General features: G+C 39.2%; 1 protein-coding gene across 1 annotated transcript; it reads left to right on the top strand.

Moving 5' to 3' along the window:
• Positions 1-7988: 7988 nt before the first annotated feature.
• LOC131619454 (uncharacterized) lies at positions 7989-8792 on the top strand. The gene has a single exon (XM_058890545.1). The coding sequence runs from the start codon at positions 7989-7991 to the stop codon at positions 8790-8792; it is 804 nt and encodes a 267-aa protein (XP_058746528.1).
• Positions 8793-16630: the final 7838 nt, after the last annotated feature.

Below are 16630 nucleotides of genomic sequence, written 5' to 3'. Positions count from 1 at the left end.
TTTGTCTTGAGATCAGTGCATCCATTTTAGGTGAAGATAGTTTGATGCCGACAACCACTTGTGCATAAATTCTAGTAAATTCAACAACTCTTGAATTTGACACAAAAAATGTGGATTTTTGCCATAAGCAACCCTTGTCCATAGCAGAATTGTTTTTTGTGGAAACTCTAATTAAGCCAATTAACATGGAGTTATCTTTCACCATTTGTGCATCTCTTACACCTATTTTATCTGACTCACAAGCTAAATGTGGACTTTCTATTTTTCATACTTTTGTTATTGTAGGTTTACCATATGTGCAGACTATTCCTCCTAAGCCACCATATTTTTTACTAATATCCAAGTTCACTTTCTATTTACTTTTTCCTATTTCATGTATTCGTAATGCAGAAAAGCCTACACCAAAACCACCAGACATGAAAGCTACATTCCACCTTAACCCCTTGGGTGTGTTCTTTCCTTTCTCTCACTCTTATTTTATTTGTATGTTCTTTCATTGAGGACAATGCATTTTTTAAGTGTGGGGGAGAGAATAATTTATTTTCTTTATTTTCTTTGTTTTTGTTATTTGTGTTTTTTGTTTCCTTTGTTTTTGTTCTTAAAAAATGTTTTTATTTTTTTTAAGTTTTGGGCTATAGATTAATCTGAGGTTACTTGCGGAGACTAGGGAAAAGTTCACAAGACCAGTATCGTCTTAACACTGTAAGTCTCCTGCATATGGAAATTAATTTGAATACTTATTATGACATAGCCTTGAATTCTCATCTTTTAACAACTCTTGAGTAGTTTATTTTAGTAGTCAGCACCATCTCACACATGCTCTATGTAAGGAAGCCGATGAAAATAAGTGAGTAATCCAAGTTTTATTTGAAAAAATAAAAGAAAAGAAATGCACCTTATAAGTTTGGTGACCCTGACCCAGTCACTTAGTCCAACAGTTGTAGAACCTAAAAAAATGATTTTAAGACCCGTTTTTAGTTGGTTCAAAGGTTTCTGGTGCTGAACTTTGTAGGGCGGATTACGGTCCGATCTCCCGCAACTACAATTCGGGAATAAAAGGCGTATACCACTAAGGTACCAGAACCTCATGCAAAAAGGATCAGATTCATTAACTGGTAGCCTTACTATGAGTGTGTGGAAATAACGGGCTTAATGTGATTGTGCCAGAATGAAAAAGAGTAAAAAGGAGGATGAGTAAGTTAGGCTTTGGCATAATAACATGATTCGAAGTGGTGTGTATGTTCAGGAGGCTTATGACTGCATAAATGCATAATTGTGTTCCTACGATATCCTTAGTGTGCACGACCAGTACCTATTAATGCAACATTAGCCGAAAAAGAGTTTGTAGCATAGAATGAGTAGATGTTGCTGTGTGTTTCTTTGTTTTGATTTTATTTCTTTTATAATTTTTACTCTGAGTGCAAAAGTTCAAGTTTGGGGGAATTTAATCAGTACATTTTGAAGCACATTTCTCTATGTTTGTACTTATACATTTCCATGATTTTCTTTTCTTATTTTTGTATTTTATAATGTTTTTACATTTTAATCTATTTTTATTGTTATTTGATTTTCGTATTTAATTTTCAGCTTTAACAGTAGGCGCGGAAAAGATCATAATTGGAGCTCCGGGAATCCGATCGAAGCGTTCTAGTAATCTTCAGAAACCTACGAGAAAGAACTACAATTCTCGAGTTGGACTCAAATTCATATTTGGAACGCGTATTTTCCAGAATTGCGTTTGAAGTTGCAGCAATAGTTTCTTTATATTTAGTTTTGGGTCATTTGTATTGGGTTGGGCTATGTTTTGACCCAGTTGAGTTGTAAACGGGTTGTCTTCATTTTCCCTAATATCCCAACAGTCGAAAACACTATTCACATTACACTATTCACAATTTATTTTTCTTAGAGCTTGAGACATTATTCATGAAGAAATAAGTCCAATGGTTGATCTATTGTTCATATTCCTCCGAATCTTTGAGGTTTTATAATTTTAATCCCAATTCTTTTACCTTTCAATAATCTTCTATATGTGTTGCATGCTTAATTCAATTCATACATAATATTAATGATTTAATTCGATTGGTTTATGTTCCTTGATCTGTTTCGCGATTTAACGTTGCTTAATTGTTGACTTGTGTATGTCAAATCATGTTTGCTTAATTCATGAATGCTGAATTCATTTGCTTAATTCGGATAATATGAATATAAAACGTATAGTATCAATTTCACTTGTTTATTGTTGCTGTAATTGATTAGGGGATAAAATTCGCTTGGGAATTAGATTTATAATTTCCATAGATATAGTTAAATATTTATTTAAGCTGATATATATAAAATTATTTTCTACATATTTATTCAAAATTGATTCGCATTAATCAAATAGGTAAAAAATAATAATCTTTGTGTAACCAACTTATTTACGACTTGGTTTTTAAATACAATTATACCTGTTTTAATTAAACCAGATTGAGACCATTTTCAATTTTTAATAAATATCTTTTTAGATTTTAAGTTTGAATCTATAAATTTTGATTGATTCTTAGCATCTATTAACCATACCACATCCATATGCACTGGCTAGCCGGGGTAGGTTGTTTTCGAGGGTGTAATTTGCTTCCCGCAGTTGCATAGATTAAAATATTAAATAAGAAATAAAATGAATTAATTGATATAAATTGTAAGAATTATATAATATATAATAAAGCAAAATGAGTTCTTTGGCAAGTTTGTCAAATGTCATTTTTTTAAAAGTCTTGCCATTTTAAAACTTGCTATTAATAGTAATTTTACTATAATTATGTAATTATTATTTAATTGATTATTTTATTAATTTCTAACTATTATTTTTTATTATTTATGACTCTTTATTTATTAATTGGCCTTCGACGAAGTGTTGTGCGGCTAATTTTTCCTTGCCATATTTTATTCTCATGTTATCTTGATTTGCTTTTAAGTGAGAATGATAAAAGAATTTGTTAGAAGCTTGGTGTTTGATTGAGAATGAGTATTTTAAAAAAGAAGTAAATAAAATCTTTTCACATTACTAAAACAAAACAAAATAATATTAACGGTTTTTTTAATATTAACTTCTTTATATAATTCATGCAAGAAAAATTACATAACGACCTTACTTCATTTTTATAATAATATTAATGGTTTAGGTTTTGTTTTTTTTTTCTTTAGATTTTACTGTTTTGATTTTTTTTAATGAAAATAACGACTACAACAACAATGATATATTATTCATATTATAATATAATTACTTTTAGAAATATCAAATAATAATTTGATAAGTGTATTATAAATCTTTGAATCGTATATTAAAGCTAATAAACTTGTGAATTATTGTGATTTTTTAATATGAATTATATTGTGGTCAAATGTTTTGATATATATATATATATATATATATATATATATATATATATATATATATATATATATATATATATATATATATATATATATAAAGTTAAGTAAAATAGAAAACGCTCTGGCGATAGAATGATGAACACCGTCAATCTCCCGGCACGGAGGTGGAGGCGGTACTAGTGGTTTCTCTGGATTTCCGGTGGAAGCGATAATCTCAGGACTCACCATCTTCTCAATTTCGGTTTAAATTCCTAATCTTAGGGTTAGGGACCTTGTTGAGGAGGTGTTTAGTGGAGTTTTGGGGTTTAGGTTTTCACCGCTTTTCCTGTTTTGCTGCGCTTTTGTTCGCTTGGTTTTTCCTGGTTCTTTGTTTTGCTTACTCGGTCTGCTTCCGGTGTGTTCCTCTTTTGGTTTTGGTTATCTTGGACCTATCAATTCTAATAGAGGCGTGTTGGATTCGGTGGATGGGATTAAGGAGGAAGTTGTTCATCATTTTTCTAGCAAATTTGGAAGTGTGGATGAGGGCAATTCTAGTCTTGAAGGGATTATTTTTGATAGAATTAGTGAGGAGGAGAGAGTGTGGCTTGAGAGAGATTTTCAAGAGGAGGAAATTTTGGAGGCTATTAGTTGTTGTGGCGGTACTAAGAGCCCGGGTCCGGATGGGTACTCCTTTCTCTTTATTAAAAAATGTTGGCATATTTTGCGAAGGGACTTTTTGAGGTATTTTGAACACGTCTTCAAGGGAGGCGAATTGGCTAAGGTTATTACTTCTTCCTTTTTAGCTTTGATTCCGAAGGGTTCAAATCCTTTATGTTTGGATGACTATAGGCCGATTTTCTTGGTGGGGTGCATGTATAAAGTGGTGGCTAAATTGTTGGCGGGAAGATTGAAAAAAGTGTTGAATTCTATTGTTTCTCATTTTCAAAGCGCCTTTGTTCCGGGTAGACAATTGCTTGATGGAGTTATAGTGGCTAATGAGGTGGTTGATTACGCGAGAAAGGAGGGAGGTTCTTGTCTTCTTTTTAAAGTGGACTTCGAGAAGGCATACGGTAAAGTCTCTTGGAACTTTCTTCGGTTTCTTTTGGTCAAAATGGGGTTTGGAGTTAAATGGAGGAAATGGATGGAATTATTGGTTTTCAAGAGCAATATGTCGGTGATGGTTAACAGTAGTCCAACAAAGGAATTTGGAGTTTATAGAGGATTAAGGCAAGGTGACCCGTTGTCTCCTTTTCTTTTTGTTTTGGTGACGGAGGCTCTCACGGGACTTGTTAGAAAGTCTAAAGAGATTGGGGAATTTGAGTCTTTTGATATTAAAAGAAGGTGTGAGGTGGACATTCTTCAATTTGCGGACGAGAATTTGTTAGTCGGAAATGGCTCTTGGAAACATGTTAAGGCTTTAAAGATTGTTTTGAGATCTTTTGAACTTGTTTCGGGTCTTGGTATTAACTTCCACAAAAGTAAGTTGATTGGAATTAATGTGTCTCCTCTTTTTTTGGAAGCCGCGGCTTATTATCTTTCTTATAAAGTTGAAAATAGCAACTTTTTGTTTCTTGGTATCCCTATTGGTAGCAACCCGCGGAAGGAGGCGACATGGACTCCTTTAGTGGAGAAAATGAAAAAGAAATTATCCGGTTGGAAGAATAGATTTCTTAATCTAGGAGGTAGGATAACCCTTTTGAAGTCTATTTTGAGTTCTTTATTTATCTTTACTATGTCCTTTTACAAGATGCCGGCTAGAGTTGTTAAAGCGGTAATGGCAATTCAAAGCAATTTTCTTTGGGGATGTGGGGAGGATAAACGGATTATTCATTGGGTTGGATGGAAAGGGGTGACTCTTCCTCTTGATAAAGGTGGTTTAGGGATAAAAAATATCGCCGATTTTAATTTGGCTCTTTTGAACAAATGGAGGTGGAGGATAGCTCAAGGTCATAAGTCTTTATGGCTAGATGTGTTAAAGGCCCGATATGGTGATTTTGCTTGCAAATTATTTGTGATGGAGATTCCTTCAAGCTTGCTTCTTCTTCTTTTTGGTGGAGAGATATTCTAAAGGTTAGTATTGTGTCTTCCAATCCTTTAGATATTGATCCCATTGTTTCGAATTGCAATTTCATTGTTGGAAATGGTTTTAATACTCCGTTTTGGGAGTCTTGTTGGTTGAATAATTGTATTTTAAAGGAGGCTTTTCCGGATCTTTTTTTGGCTTCTTCTTTGAAAAAAGTTTCGGTAGCGGTTATGGGTGAGTGGAATAATGGGTGTTGGAAATGGGGGGATCTTGGTATTTCGGTTATGGGAAGGGATGCGGTTTTTGTTAATTCCTTATCGGTGTTAAAGGCTAATTTGGATTCTTTTGGTAGTTTAAACAATTCGAAGGATTTTGCGGTTTGGTTGTTGGATTTGGAGAAAGGTTATTTGATTGCTTCTTGTTACGGTTTGTATGCTTCTAGGCGTATCCCTTACGGTCCTCCGATTAAGGGTGATGAGGCATTCAATTTGATTTGGAAAACGGAAGTGCCGTATAAGATAAAAGCGTTTGGTTGGAGGCTCTTTTTGAATAGGTTACCTACTAAAGATTTATTGGTGTATAGAGGTATTGCTATTACACATACTAATTTAAATTGTATTTTTTGTGATGCTCATGTGGAAGAGGCAGATCATTTGTTTTCTAAATGCATTGTGATTAAGTTGGTTTGGAAAGATATTGCTTCGTGGGTGGGTTTTCCGGGTTGGGAGGAGGAAGAATGTGCTTCTTTTTTGTGAAATGGCATTCTTTAGGCTGAAGGAAAAAGATTAAAAGCGGCAAATTGGGGGTGTTTTGGTTAGCCACAACTTGGATAATTTGGTTGACTAGGAATGGGTTTTGTTTTAGGAATGAAGTGTGGAATATAAATAATATGGTTTGTAGCATTAAGTTTTTGGTTTGGAGGTGGTCTTCACATGGCAATATTACTCATTTCAATTGTTGTTTTTAAGATTTTTACAAAGATCCATTGTCTTTTATGTCGTAATTGTAATTGGTTGTAATATTGTTTTTGTTGGCTTTGTGTCGTGTATTTTGTACATGGGTTGGAGAACCCTTAGTTCTCCTTTCAATATATCTCTTGCTTTCAAAAAAAAAAAGTTTTGAGATACTTAAAAATTTAATATTTTTAATTACTTATAAACATAATATGTTTGGAATAAATATTAAATAATCATAAGTGAAAAAAATTATATTTTGAATAATAATAAGTGAAAAAAATTAAAAAAACTTATATAAAAATGATTAAAATAATTTAAATATAACACTGCAACTGATGGAAAACAATTGTTTTAAAACATGCACCAAAACCCTATTTTTTTTATGTTTGCGCTCAATTGTGTATATAAAACTTTGGTGCATGTTATGGAAATCGGCTAAAATGAAAACAAGTAAAAGCTAAAGCTAAAGCAAAAGCAAAAGTTAAAAAAAAAAGCTAAAGAAAAAGCAAAAACATTCATTCTCTATGAAAATAAAAACAAAACTATAAACACAGAAGTGCCACCTTTTTCTCCATTCTTGACGGGATACTAAAGCAACACCTTCCTCTTTCTTTTCTTTTTTTTTCTTTTTTCTGGTTTCTACACAGCATCTGCTAACTAGAAAAGGCGCAAAAGCAAAAGTTGTCAAACCCACCAAAATTCTGTGCCTCTCATCTCCTTCGATATAAACCACTTTCTATATAACACTCACTCTTTAACTCTGTCTTCTCACCTAAGAATTTGCATGCATCTTCAATCTTGTAATTGATGAAGAATATAATATATTATGTATATTATATTATAGATTAAATATTTTATTGTTGTTCATTATGTGAGTTTTAATGATTTACCTTTTCTTTTTTTTAATTTCCTTTCCATAAAATCATATTTAAGTGCTACTATTTATTAATATTTTTTCAGCAAAAAATTGACGGCATATTTTACATATATTACAGAACTGATTAGGATCTGTTCTGGACTGGGCCAAGATTCGGCCCAATCTACTTTCGGCCCACTTAACCTTGGGGGCCCATACCACTCCATGTCCCGTAAAGAGCAACCAAGTGCTCGTCTACACCATGCCTAGCACAAGCGCTCCCTGCAAGCTGCCTGGTGCTCGGCACACGCACTCCCCGCGAGCGTCTTCCCCACCGAGGACCCCTTCTCCTCGTGGGGTTCCTTTACTTCCAACCCCCGAATAATGCGGAGTCTACGTGGTCCCTAAAAGACTGCGTCTCCCTTAAACTTCGGAGCGGTTAACCAGGACAGAGGGCACTCACGCACCTCCGGTTTTTCTGCCCATGAAACCTGGCAGTCTCCTAGTTGGGCCTGGAAATCCAGCCCAATAGCGAGATCATGGTCCAGTGCTGGGGGCTATAAATACCCTCTTTCACTAGAGGGTCAGGTATTCAATCTCTTCTAACCTTTAGCTCGTACTTGCTACTTTGGCATCGGAGTACCTTGCAGGTACACCCCCCTTCTCACTTCACAAAGATCCAACTTCCGAGCAGGCCTTGACGATCCTTCTGATCAGGTACGATCAGTGGCGCCGTCTGTGGGAAACAAGCTTCCCCTTATTTAACAAACAAAGATCAAAGCTAACTCATCTTGCGATCATCATGGCCGGAAACAACAACAATAACCGAAATCCTGATCCTTTCCATCTCGATCCTCTCATCAACGCTACCTCAGCTGACGGGCAGAATCGACACTGGCGTGAAGGACAACACCCCGCTGCTGACGGGCATGGGAGAGCAAGGCACGAGATCTCCCAAGCCCCCAAGAACGAGCAGACTCAGGCTCAAAACAACAGGGACGAGCAAGCTCAAAACAACAGGAATGAGCAGTCTCAAACCCACAACAGGAACGAGCAGTGTCAAGTCCATAACAGGACCGAGCAGACTCAAGCCCAAAACAACGAAGCTGACTCTAGAGACGGGAAACCTGCCTCCTCTTTCACTCATACCTCCCAGAGGCGAAGGACCCAATACGAAGACGACCAAGAGGAAGTCGACGTCCCCGAGGACGCTGAGTCCACAGCTGTCCTCTTGCTCGATACCCTCAAGCAGACCAACCGCCTCATCCAGCAACAAAGTGATTGGATTGACATGCTGGAAAGGAAGCGACGATCACGATCTCCCCTTCGGAGACACTATCGATCACGTTCCCCTTCATCCTCTCGCTCCCCGCCTAGGAGGCGTCGCCGCCGGTCACCCTCGTCTTCGCACTCTCCGCCCAAGAGGTCCCGTCGCCAAAGATCCTACTCCCGCTCTCCCCCACGAAAGAGCAGGAGGAACCAGAAACCTGAGGTGGCAGAAGCTATAAGCCTTTCTCTCGAACAAGATCACCGGGGCCCCGCAAAGACTGTGGTGAAGAACCGCGAGCGTTCTCCTCCCGAAGACAATCGCAAAGCTTCTGGATAAACACAAGTAAAACCCCGGCGAAAGAGACACTCGACCTCACCAGGTCCAAGTGACGAGGAATACTTCCGCAGTCCCTTGTCCGAAGACATCCAAAGAGCTCATCTCCCAAGAGGAATAGAAAAGCCACCGACCTTGGACCTATACGATGGAACTACAGATCCTGACGACCACATTCGAAGCATCGAAGCCATCATGGACTACCACGTCGTCCGAGGATCTGTTGCACCCCAAAATTTGCCCTCTTTATTTGAGCTATAAGTTAATAATGACGTTTATTTCGTCATTCAAAAATGGAAGAAAAATAATAAAGAGTTTTCATGGGTTTAAGAGAGTAAAGTGTGAAAAAATGGTTTAAACGGTGAAAGTACGAGAAAATTCACAAATACTATTTGGAAGGTGATATGAGCTAAGTTCCCGCGCCGTCTTCGCTGTTTCGACGATATCTACAACTTTCGTATTCGGCTCAGAAGCTAATTCTTTGAGGAAGGTCGTCAAATTTACAAATTACTTGCGGTTTCGCAGTGAAAAATAGTGCTGAATGTAGGGTTTCGGATCTCAGAAAATTCGTATCTCACAATCCGCTCGTCGGATTCGCTTGAAATTTTAACTGGAGCTCCGTGGCATCATTACCAAGATTTCATATGTTCGGACCGAAGGCCAATTATGCATGGAGAATTCCCAGAATTTTAAGGATCGTCGTGTTGTTTCGGTAAAAAGTGTGTTTCCGAGTATGTCGCGCCGAGTTCGAAAATTCATAACTTCTTCGATTTTTATCGTATGAAGTCCATTCCGGCGGCATTATCTCAGAAATTTCGTTAGCTTCGATTCTTCGTCACACATGCCTGTTCAGATTTTGAGCCGAAGATAGGGTTTTATCGAGTTCTTTGAGCGGTACTCACAAAATTTCGCACGGTCGCGCCAGATGGATCGACGTTTCTCGTCATTCAAACGGGCGTATTTTCTTCATCGATTATCGGATTGAGGTGATTCTCGCGGCGACAAGTCACGAATTTGGTCATCTTCGCAATGGCATTGGTTTCGTTCCGGAACTCAGAGCCGAACCGAGTTTCCTTAAAAACGAGGCAAAATAAGACGCACCGAGGGCAATTTGGACATTTCGTGTTGACATTATATAAACATTTTGCTCTTCACAAATTGAGAACTCTCATAACTTCAATTTCACCCAAAAGATCAAAAACACTTTCTCTCAATTCTCTCTCAATTTTCTTGGATCAAAACCACAAAAACTCACAAAAACTTCATCAATTCAAGATCAAATCTCAAGAACGAATGAAGATCAAAGCAAGAATCAAGATCCTCTACTCCGTTTGAATTGTCGCAGATCTCTCCCCCTCCCAAGGATCTCACGCGCCACTCTCTCCCTCCCACCTCTTGGATTTCGTTCGTGTTCGCGTCGTGTTCGCGTTCGTGTTCATCCAATCTCATTTTCTTCGTTTGATCCGGTAAATTCACTACAAACCTTGCTAGATCATTGTTTTTGTTGCTTAATTCGACATTGATCATGAAGATTTTTGATTGTGGATGATGGATCTATGATAATTGATGATGATAATTGTTTATTGATTGAAAGATTCGTGTTGATCTTGATTATTTGGTTGAATTTGAGATTTACCGTTGATTTGTTGATGATGCTATACACATGTTGCTTATGACACAAGAAATTGCATGCTAAGTGTTTGATAATTTGAATGTGTGAAGCATTTGTGCTTAATTTCGAGTTCTAGCATGTGATAATTGATTGTGGAATGATAATTCATGATGCCTACGCTAAATTGATGCCATTTGAGGTTTGATAATGATTGCTCTTGATGATATAATCACAATGCTTACGATTCAATGCTTGCATGCTAATTGTTCGATGGAATGTTTAAGTTTGCTCTTAAAGACCGATCAATTTACTGAATAATGTGTTTGCTCTTGACTCATAGCATTGCATGTTTGATATTTGCTTGTATGCTGAACATTCATGAAGGATGGAATCATGTTTCCTTGCGGAAAAATTCAATTTTCGGCATTTGGCACTGTTAGGTCGACCCAGGGTGAGTTTAGGTCGACCTAAAACCTTCATTTTTGATCCTGCCATTGTTAGGTCGCCCCAGGGTGAGTTTAGGTCGACCTGGAGCTGTTTCTTTCATTTCTGGACCTGTTAGGTCGACCTAGGTCGAAGGTAGGTCGACCTACTTTTGCTTCCTTTGCTCCCTAACTTCAATCTTTCATATCTTTTTGCTCGTAACTCCGATTTGCGCGTTCTTTGTACCGTTGGAAAGCTTGTGAAACGTGCTATATTATGAGATTATTGGTATTGATTGATTGTGGTTTATTCATCTTTGTTTTCCCCTTGACATTTTGTTGTTCATTTCATGTTTGCATTAGTTATTCATTTTCTTTTAGATTAGAATGCAATAACGCAATTCCGATTGCGATGTTTTGTTATCTCTAACTTGTGTGCTAGTGTGCAAGGCTTTTGGATAGTCACCAACCGGCGCTTATTGCTTGAGTGTTCCGCTTTATTCGCGGGACACGATCTCATTCACTCGCATCGTGTTCTCGTCTTGGAGACACGCTTCTATTACTTTATATCTGCTTGTTTGGTTTGCTTGTCCCTCTTGCAGGTGTATTGTGATTATGCTCGACGCGCATGTCGACCTTTGTTTGCTTTCATGGCTAATCGGTGTGCTGATCATTTGCTTTTGCTTTGCTAGCTCGCTCGCGGGATTCTTAGTTTCTTCGCTTTGCTTCGCTGTAGTTTACGGATCATCATCCGTTTGGTATTGATCCCGTTTCATTTTATTTCTATTGCACTTTATCGCTTTCTCGCATCATCCAATAACATGAGAAGTAGGACCTAGACATTCATCTGGCCAAGCCCTCGAAAGAGGCTCTGTTTTTGTTGGTGCGTTTACATTTGTGCTTTGCGGCAGCGAGTCACGGTGTAATAAGTCCTATATGGCATTCCGTTAAGTCCTCATGGAAGGCATGCGGAAAGGGTTAGCAATCAACCCCCGCCTAGTCTCATCGAGTCTGTTCATTATGCGCACGCCTCGCGTCGCCTGCTTCTGAACCTGCACAAGATCTTGTTATCGAGTATGTCAGGAAAAAGGTTCATGCAGCCGGACCCCCGCCTTTCCTATAGCTCGCGTCGCTCGACGTTGATGCTCGGTGTACTCACGCACCGTTTTCCTTTACGATCCGTGACGGCTTGGTTGCTGATAGGGGTTCGCCCTCTTGTCTATGGCCCGATCATTTTCGTGAGGTCTAATGCTTGGTTGACTTGGGTTGAGTTGCTCCCCTTGGCTATGGCGGGACCGCTTTTCTACCACTCGGTCAGTACCGTTGGTTTGTTTGCTTTACGAGCGGATGCTCGTTTGTGTGCTCATTGTGTGCTTTCCCTTTTCCCTCGTAGGTTGATAGTTTAGCTTAGACTTGTACCCTTTGTATGATAACATTAGGTAGCAAGCTTTCCCCCTTAGCTTAGGTCTTCCTCATGCATTCTTTAAAACACAAACCACACTCTTTGATTTTCTTTTCTTAAGAGCTTGTTATTTCCGCTCCATTCCCAGCATAAGTCTCCAAAGGTCGAGCAGCGGAGTGTGAATGTAACTCGTTCACCTAAAAAACACAAAACAAACAGAAATTAGTTAGCCGAGCTACGGTAGCTCTGATTCTGCAAAACAGATACGTAGGCAGCGGGGTAGGGCCCGTGCGAGCACAATCCTTTATTTTCCCTACATTCTGCATTCATTTTAGTCCAGATTAGCGTAGATTTGTTACACACCCATAGATTTAGACACATGCATGGATACCATCAAGTACGATGGGCGCGAGGGGTGCTAACACCTTCCCCTCGCGTAACCGACTCCCTTACCCTTTTTCTCTGGTCGCGAGACCGTTGTTTTGTTTTGTGGTTTGCTGGCATTCCCTTCCTTTTCAGGATAAATATGTTAGTGGCGACCCTGTTAATTTTCGCGGTAGCGACAGCTGGCGACTATGCTGGGGACGTCTTGACCTGTTGCTGGTCCGGACTCAGCAAGTCGATCCTAGCGCTTGTGTGTTTATCATTGGGTGTTTTTATTGCTTTGCATATTTACCTGTTTGCATTGCATCCTATGTGCGCTTTTACTTTTCTGCATCATATTCTGGACTGTCTGGATCTCTGTCTGTTGGGTGGGTGTTTCAAGAGGTAAAAGGCCCAATACCCAGGCTATGTGTGAACCATAGGAACCCTAGGATAGAGTGGGAGCAATGTTTGTCTCGAGTTGTACGTCTCGGAATGGATTATGTGACCACGAGCAGAGTAGTGGTTTCAAACGGAGGTATTATCGTCACCCGCATCCGCGCTGTGATGATGCTTACCTTCGGGAGGACCGTATACTGCGTTTCATGACCTTACCTTGGCCTAGATTTTACCCGTGAGCGGGGCGGGAATCAATGATCTTTTAACAGGTACATTGTTGGTGACCGCTGTTCTTGTTCGTGGGTTACCGCTGTTCTTGTTCGTGGGTTACCGCTGTTCTCGTTCGAGTGTACTATTGGTTCCTGTTCGTGGGGTACTATGGTTCTTGTTCGAGTGGTAATCTGTGTTCTATCCCAGTGTGTTATTGACTATGGGCTTTGGTTCCGTGGATTGATATTCCGTGTTCCGTGTGGTATACCATTTGGGGCCGAACCTTTGGCTTTGTACTATGGGTGTTACCGACAGTCCAGAATGCCTGGTGGGCGGCAACAAATCCCACCACTTTGCATCATTGCATGTTTATTTTCCAAAAAATGACGTACAAAAAATAACTAGCATACATGTTCCTTTCATTTCCAAGGAATCATATCTTTAAGCCTTGTGTCGAGCTTTTCCACCCTTTGCTTGCTAAATCAATCAAAACACGAGGATTCCTTGGAAATGATGGAACATAACATTGCATCCATTCATGCATACATGCATTCATGACAGGTAATCAAATGTGGAGCTCTTATTTTCAACCTTCTCTCCATTCGGTTTTCTCTGCAAAAGTACGATTCTGACTTCTCGACACTGATCAACAATCAAGAGTTAGCCATGGAACAAATCCGTGAAAACTTGAATGAGATGAGGACAGAAATGGGGACTAACATGGGTCAATGTATGGAGGCTATTCAAACCCTTGATCTTAGACAAGAAGAGTTGAGACAGGTTCTTTAGAGGCCAGCTCTGGATGGTAATCCCATCCCGGGAGAAGGTCTTGTGAATCAGAATGTCAGAAATGTTGTTGAAATTCCCATCCCTGCTCAGGAGAATGCACATCATGAGAACAACTTAGAACCTGAAGCCTTCAGGTTCCCAATTAATGAAACTGAAAAAAGGTTTCACCTCTTGGAGAAAAGGTTGAAAGCTATAGAAGGTCGTGATTCCATTGATTTAGATGCTGATGGGTTGTGCCTAGTCCCTGGTGTCAAGATTCCTACTAAGTTCAGAGTCCCTAACTTCGAGAAGTACAAGGGAATCACTTGTCCGTTGGCTCATGTGAAAGCATTTTGTAAAAAAATGGCTCCTTATGCTGAGAATGACAAGCTATTGATGCATTTCTTTCAGGACAGCCTCAGTGGTACATCCCTCGAGTGGTACACTCAACTTGAACGAACCCATGTCCGAACTTGGAAAGAATTAGCAGAAGCATTCGTCAAGCGTTACAAGCACAACAGTGACATGGCTTCGACTAGAATTCAACTCCAAGCTTTGACTCAGAGAACTGATGAGTCTTTTAGAGAATATGCCCGAAGATGGAGAGAACTGGCTGCCAGAGTTCAACCTCCACTATTAGAACAAGAGCTCATGGGTATGTTCAAAGATATGTTGGAAGGTCCATACTACCAAGGCTTGATTGGTGCTTCTAAATTTGCAGAATTGGTTGTCGTCGGCGAATGAATTGAGAACGGTCTTAGGAATGGTAATATCCAAGATGTTGATGATCTTTTTGAATTCCCCAGGCGTGTGGAGGGAAGAGCCAGTGTAATTCCGGAGTATGAAGAGGAGTCTCTTAATCATCCTCTCGATCAGATCTCTCGTAATGAAATGGAAGCGATTATTTCTATTCAGGATGACCCACAAATCTGTGCTACAGCTCTCAGTCATCCACCTACTCAGTTTGCTCAAAGGGATCCCGTTTTGCATGATCAATCAGCTCAGTATGCGCCGCCATGGCGGAACCATCAACAAAATCGTCACCAGCAGGGTAGACAGAGGCGTAGAAATCCAAAAAGAGTGTATGATACCATTCCCATGACTCATGATGAGCTATTATCTGAATTGCTCAAACTTTCCTTGGTGGAACCAAAGCAGTTGGATCCTGTTTCTTTCCCGTATCCTGAGGGATTTGACCCTAATGTCAGTTGTGGCTACCATGCCGGGGCACCTGGTCATTCGACTGAAGATTGTCAGCCATTCAGAGACAAGGTTCAAGACCTAATTGATGCAAAGGCTATTGCATTCACACCTGAAGGCCAGAATTGAAGTTCTCCTTTGAATCAATGGATCTTTTGAAGCAATAAGTCCATACAGAGAGAATCTCCCCAACATTGGCAATTCTTAAATCATCATGCATTTTCATGTGTAATCTTTCTTGTTTTATGCAATACTGTTTGTATGTAAAACTTGTTTGTTTTTGAACTATAATAATAATGCATTGGATATGTTTGTCTTGAAAAAATCCATTCGCTTTTGCTCTTATATGTTTTTATATGCTTTTGTGATACCTAACTCTTGTTAATAAAGCATGATAACTCCGAAGGGAGGATGATGAACATAGTACCAAGAAACTCAAATGGTATGCTTTTGAATAGAACCCTGTTGATGATGTACAGGCATTGCTTCAAATTCCCAAAACACTGGAGATATAAGGGAGTGAAACCTTCATTAACCCCTTTGAGCCTTGAAGTAGGAGTTTCTTTTCTCAAAATAAAATAAAAACCTCAACATTCAACCCAGGGGCGGGTAGTGTTCAGTTAACCTGATTGAGCATTCAAAATTCATCAGGAGCACACATCTAAAGATACAACAATGGCTATCTTTCAAAAGGTTGAGGAAAGTCAAATCCACAACGGTTATCCCTCACCTCAGGGGGTCGAGACATCAAATTTATCCCTTACATCAGGAGGTCAGACCAACATCAAATCCATTGTGGTTTACCCCTCACATCAAGAGGTCAAAATATGACGATACCACAATGGTAATTCTTCATCAATCAAGGACTCAGGCAGTCACAATCACTTCTAACAAATCCGAGATTCAGAATCACACGACTTGTTCAAAAAAAAGAATGAATCAAAAAGAAAATAAAAAAAGCTCGCTAAGTCAACAAGTTGAAAGCATGTGACTTAGGCAAAAGTTAGGGCATCCCGCTGGACATCCAAATCAAAATTCAAAAGAATTTGTCCAGGCAAAAGTTAGGGAAACAAAAGAAAAAGGAAAAGCAAAAGCGGAACAAGGATTACAAGATAAGAATCCTTAGCAAAGAACAAAGTCGTGTGATCAGACACCAAAAACAAAAGGTAAAGTGACTGCCATGTCCAGAAGACCTCCTTGGCTCCTCAATCATCTCAAATTCCTCTTGAAAGATGAATGCTCGTGTCAAGTTAACTGAACTTAGGACTGGAGAACATCATGAAGGGGGTGGGCACCAAATAATTTGAGCCTAAAAATCTTTTTTCTTAAACCTTGAACCTGGCCACGTTACAACCCTCAAAAGTCCTAACTGAAGCAGGGTTAATTCGAAAGCAGACTATACACGAGAATACGGTAAGCTGACTCCTAGGAGGCCCGCTAAACGCTTGAGTTGGTATCACACCAT

The sequence above is a fragment of the Vicia villosa genome, linkage group LG7, assembly GCF_029867415.1.
Source record: "Vicia villosa cultivar HV-30 ecotype Madison, WI linkage group LG7, Vvil1.0, whole genome shotgun sequence".
Taxonomy (NCBI): domain Eukaryota; kingdom Viridiplantae; phylum Streptophyta; class Magnoliopsida; order Fabales; family Fabaceae; genus Vicia; species Vicia villosa.
Note: the sequence above shows the minus strand (reverse complement) of the source record. Positions and strands in the feature narration are given on the sequence as shown.